This window comes from Leptodactylus fuscus, chromosome 1 (genome assembly GCF_031893055.1).
Source record: "Leptodactylus fuscus isolate aLepFus1 chromosome 1, aLepFus1.hap2, whole genome shotgun sequence".
In the NCBI taxonomy this organism is placed as follows: Eukaryota; Metazoa; Chordata; class Amphibia; order Anura; family Leptodactylidae; genus Leptodactylus; species Leptodactylus fuscus.
In genome coordinates, this window is record NC_134265.1 from 200,703,940 (window position 1) to 200,709,987 (window position 6,048).

General features: G+C 39.9%; 1 protein-coding gene across 1 annotated transcript; it reads right to left on the reverse strand.

The window, feature by feature from the left end:
- Window positions 1-518: 518 nt before the first annotated feature.
- LOC142189616 (olfactory receptor 13G1-like) lies at window positions 519-1,439 on the reverse strand. The gene has a single exon (XM_075262222.1). It carries the CDS (start codon window positions 1,437-1,439, stop codon window positions 519-521), a length of 921 nt encoding a protein of 306 aa, XP_075118323.1.
- Window positions 1,440-6,048: the final 4,609 nt, after the last annotated feature.

The window sequence follows — 6,048 nt, forward strand, 5'->3', positions numbered from 1 at the left end:
AGAAGCAATACTAATGCAATTATTGAGGCCAAACTACACTGTGTAATGACACCTTAAAGAGGTTTTCCCATCTCCTTGTTTCAGCAGTTTGCATTCTATCTCTTCTTCTCACTTCCTGTATTTCTCCCCCCACCCCCTGAACTGGACACTGCAGGATCACAATACTTATGCAGATCAGATAATATGCACATGCTTGTACAGAACAATGTTATCTGTGTGTTTACATAGGGAGAGGCTTTATCAGCAAACTGCAATTAGCTGAACTGATTGTCCTGCTGTGTAAGTGAGGTCACATGCCCTAGCTCGCAGGTCCATGGTTGTGGTACCACTGTGTAAACAATGGGTAGAATAAGTTCACATAGCAGGAAAACAAAGCAGTATTTCTAAAGCAATATATTTAGAAAAAGTCTTCAATATACATAAGCTACCAGTATAGATAGGATCCTTGAGATGGGAATACTCCCTTAAATTCTCCTGCACTGATGTGGATATTAGCAAGTAATCTTTCACTTATATTATTATGATTTTCTGGCAAATGTTTTATTGATAGCATTGATCACCTCTTTGTTTCTCAAGCTATATATAACAGGGTTTAACACTGGAGATGCTATGGCATAAAGAGCAGATACAATTTTGTCAGCCTCCAAGTGTTTGCTGAATGCAGGTCGTACGTATGTATAGATCACACCACCATAGAAAATAGTCACTACTGTGAGATGAGATGCACAGGTGGAGAAGGCCTTCTTTTTCTTCTCTGCAGATTTAATTTTCATAATTGTGGAAATAATATAAATATATGAAATAATAATTAATAAGAAGCACATCATTCCTAGGAGTACATCAGCAGCCACGATGACAACGTTATTCACGTATGTGTCAGAAATTGACAATTTGAGTACTGGTGGAATCTCACAGAAAAAGTGATCAATGATATTGGTTTCCTTAAAAGAGAGTTTCAATATAAGACATGTGTGTGTCATTGAGTTCACCGAACCCAGGATCCAGGCAGTGCCAGCCAAGCATGCGCAGGCTGTTCTGTTCATTATTGTCTTGTAACGTAAAGGAAAACAGATTGCCACATATCTGTCATAAGCCATGACTGTCAGAAGAATCAGTTCAGTACTCAGAGCAGCAGCAAAAAGATATAACTGGGAAATGCAGGCAGAGTAAGAGATCTCCTTCTTATCTACAATAAGTATCTGGAGCATCTTAGGGATAGCGGCAGTTGTGCAACAAATATCTAAGACTGAAAGATTAACAAGAAAGAAATACATTGGAGTATGAAGTCGAGGATCGACGCTAATAACTACAGTTATCAGGATATTTCCAGTAAATGCCATCAAATAGATCATGAAGAATATTGTAAAGAAGAGAGGCTGGAGATATGGATAGTGGGACAAGCCTACAAGGAGGAATTGCATGGACGAAGTCTCATTCATCTTGGACGTCATTTTATAAAACCTGCAAAACACAAGTTTCGTAGAAAAAATAAATAAATCAAAAACCATGACTTGTTACCCATTATATTGATATAATGCGTGACAAACTAGTTGTATATTCTTTATGCTTACTAATTCTTTAATACAATAACTGATATGGCACTAGAATAAAGGGTCAAGAGTTAGTCCTTGAAACTGATTTACATTTGATTGGCAATTTCTGTGGACCAACAAATAGCTGAGTTACGTTAAAGCCGGGGCCACACGTGGCATAAACACCATAGAAAAAAAAATGCTGTGTTTTACAGACACTGGGGCTTTACCAAGCTTTCAACTTACATTGCACTGGATCTATTTTACAGTGAACGTACAGCTTGTACTAATATCACGTCTGCTATAAAACAGATACTTTGTGATATAAATAGTGAAGGGGCCCCCACACAGAACAATCTGTTCCATGGTGGTCCCCAGGCTGTACAATGTGCTCGACAGTGGCCCCCACTCAGCTTTGTATGCTCCACTGTGGCCCACAAACAGTATTATATGCGCCATAGTGGCCCCCAGACAGTATTATATGCTCCACTGTAGCTCCGACACAGTTTTATACGCTCCACAATGGGCCCCCAAAGAGTATTATATGCTCCACAATGGGCTCACCACACAGTATTATATGGTCCACAGTGGGCCCCCCCCCACAGTAATATATGTTCCACAGTTCAACCACACACAGTATTATATGTTCCTCAGTATTATATACTGCTCAGTGGCCCACACACAGTATTGTATGCTCCACAGTAGGACCCCACACACATTATTATATGCCCACAGTGGCCTCCACATAGTATTATATGATCCAATATAGGCCCCCACAGAGTACTATATGCTCCACAGTGTGCCCCCCGAACAGTATTATAAGCGCCACAGAATACCCCCAACACACAAACAAAATTATATTCTCCACTTTGGGACCCCACACAGTCTTATATGCTCCACAGTAGGCTCCCACACAGTATTATATGCTCCACAGTAGGTCCACACACAGTAGTATATGCTACATACTCAGTATGCAGTTCCACGAATAGTGTCCTTCTCACTGCAGGCACCGATGACTTACGTCATTGCGCCTGCATCAGGGAAGAGGTCACGCTCTGCAGTCAGTGTAAGCCGTGGACCCGTGGCCTACAATGACAGTTTTCAGCTGTATTTGCACATGCAGCTGAAAGAAGTGATCACTCACTAATGGGCATCCTTTACTAGATTCCTCATTAGAGAGCAATCCAGGTGACGGTGCGCTTGCCAGCAGAGAGAGCTCTGAGTGCCCCCTCTGGCTACATACCGTAGGTTTGCCAACACAGCCCTATAAGTATAATGTGAGCAAAAAGTCGCTGCAGGAAAATCTGTGGATTCTCCCACAGTACTTTTTTGCTTTTGTGAGGAAATAATCCAAGTTCCTTTTGGGTGGAAACAGCACAGGAAATTCATTCTTTGTCTAGGATCACACACTGCGAGAATGCTGTTACATGCAGCTAAATTTGGTAGCATTTTTAACTGCAAGATAACTTCCACAATAGCAACCCACCTTCAGTTTTCTGTATACATTTTTCCAGTTTTTCTCTATTGAAAACTTGACTCCTAAGGATGCCAGTCTTTGGCGATACATGTGGACTGGTTCCCCTTCCCTCCCTTGTTCATGGTATGCATTTTCTTTTGATGTGGCAAGTTATTGTTACTTCCAATGTGTACTTGAATTTAGTATAATGATGATATATTGTTCTTTGAACCAGATATCAGACTTATTTAATGTGTGGTTGCATACCATGGTGTATAGACATAACATAGTGGCTAGATACTAAATAGGCACATGGTGCTTTCTAATTTCTGTTGATTCTGTAGCAACTGTGCTTCAATAAAGTCTTATTGTCTATTTCTATGCGTTTTGGTTGATATTTATGGACATCTACATACCTTCTGAGTGTTCAATTTTGCTCTGTAGAAAACTTAAAAATAAATGACACTGGTCCTGTTCTGATACCATGTGAACCCCCAATCTATGCTGCAAAATAAAAAGAATAATTAAATCATAATCATATAGATCAAGAAGAATACAGTAAAAAGAGAGACTAACGTTATGGGTAGTGGGATAGACTCACAAGGAAGAATTCCATAGACTGTCTTATTCAGCTTGGATGCCATTGTCCAAATGTCTATTTTCTATTCAAAACCATGACTTTGTGTTATCCATTTTATACGTACTTGGAGCGTGATAATACATTTACATTTGTTACATTACTTCCCTACTAATTCCATAAGAGAAAAAAATTATATTTGGCTAGAATAAAGTCAAGAAGTAGTCCCTTAAAAGGGCTTTCTGGACAAAAATTATTATTTTTTTTAATAAAAGGTGTGTTAGTGCTATTATTAATAGGTTAATAAGTGCCCCCATAAACCTTTAGCAGTGTTTATGTTTGCGCACGCTGACATCAAGGAAGAAGCAGGAGCCGTTCTCCACAGAAGGAAGCCTAGACAGGAAGAAGATAGATAAGTATGATGGAGTCAAAGGGGGGAGTAGTAGTGCCGATCCATTTCCTGAAACGGGGAAATGGATCGTCACCGGATAATAAGAAAATGGCCCCGGAGCAGTCACATGATATGGGTAAGTATACATTTTTGATTAATTATGTAATTTAGAAAGTAGGCGGAGGGAGGGTGTTCAGATTAGTGTAGGGATTTATATTTATACCATACAACCCCTTAAACTTGTTTACTTTATTGCAATTTCTGTCAGTCAGTTTTTAAAGGATGGTTGTAAAGTTTATGCCATTAGTGCGTCTTGTATTATTTGATACACCTTCTTTTGTACAACAGAATGATCCAAGTTCCTTCTGCTAAGAAACACTGCATGAGGAATGAAGACTTAGTCATGCGCTGATTAAGGCTGGGGCCCCATGTAGAAAAACAGCAACAGAAACAACAATGGAGTCAGGCAAATAGTTAAAATTCACAAATACTTTTATTTAAAATTTATACAACAATTCATAGCTGCATCCCAGTACAATTTTTATGAAAAAGATCAACACAGGATAAAAATGCAGCAGCTACTGGAAAATTTCAAAAATGAAAATAGTCGGAGTTTTTGGGTGCAGTAGGTACTGGGAAAGGGGAGTGGGTTGTCTGTTTGCCTTCCCTGAGCTTGAGGACTGGGTTTTTTCCTCCCACTTAGAATTATAGGGTATCTGTAGTGCTCCTATTAACCCCTTCCCGACGGACCAGGAGCACTGCAGATCCCCTATATTCAGTAGACTGGGCACTTTCAGACACAGGGATACCTAATGTGTATGTGTTTCACAGTCATTTTCTACTTATGTATTCTAGGGAAAGGAATGATGTAGAACTTTTATTTTATTTTTTATTATATTTTTTAAAGCTTCCTTTTTTTTCACTATTTTATGGGAGATTCTATACATTACTATTGCAGCTGGTCATAGACCCCCCCTCCCCCCCCCCCAAATTATTTTTTAAAATAAATAAATAAATAATTTTTTTTTTTTTTTTTGCTTGACTCGAGTATAAGCCAAGGGGGGCTATTTCAGCACAAAAACTGTGCTGAAAACCTTGGCTTATACTCGAGTATATATGGTATATAAATTATTACTAAAGGAGAACTTACTGAAAGGTGTAGCCACGGAGGTTTTTAACCCATGTAGTCTACTCCTAGGCCCGTTTCACTTGTTGCTTTGTCAGGAGGCAGGTACATACCTTTGCAGTTAAAGGGGTTGTCCTAGATAAACTAAGAATTAACCCCTAAACTAAACCCCCTCCCTCGCATAACTTCTAATTTACTTCAATTAAAACAAAATCTATAATTGCCCATATCCCAGGGACACTTTTTGATAATGGTGACGTTCCGTTTCGCTGTTTCCTAAACAGAACGTCACCATTACTCTTCCGCCCTCTCCATCACCATTAATACTTTCTGTGTCTGGGAATGGCTCCTCCCCTTTTCCTCTCTGCTAGTAGTGGGCAGGATAGGTAAGCTAGGGAGACGGGGGAAGGATGGATGGGGCTACTAATGGGCATGATCGCTAGGCTAGGGAGACCTTGGGATGTTGCTAGTAATAGGCAGGATCGCTACACTAGATAGACGGGGTGGGTGGGAGGAGCTAATAATGGGCAGGCTAGGCCATGGAGGAAATGTAGGAGTGTAATGGAGTGAGGGGGGGGGGCTGATGAAATGGAGCTAGTGCAGCAGCTACACCGGAAGCTGCACAGCAGGAAGCTACAGCAAGTAAACAAAGGCAGAGGATGCAGCAGCAACCAGAGTCACCAAGAAATCACTCCAAACACTGCTAAAGGTATACGGGTGTACTTATGTTCCATTACTAGCACTGACAGAACTTTCTAAAGAAAAAATTAATAAATAAATAAAAAATTTCCCTGGAAAACCCCTTTAATGTAAAACGCTGCAGTTTTTTGCTACAGTGTTGCCGTGGTGGCATTTATACAATATGGGGCTTCAGCTTTATTATACCACCAGTGTTTCCACAGGTATAATTGACATGCTGTAATTTTAAAAAACGCAAACATTTTTGAAAACACAGGTTTCTTTCTT

Bases quoted from the DNA above. Each gene is read 5' to 3' on its own strand.
- LOC142189616 (XM_075262222.1), bottom strand. From the start codon at position 1,439: ATGAATGAGACTTCGTCCATGCAATTCCTCCTTGTAGGCTTGTCCCAC.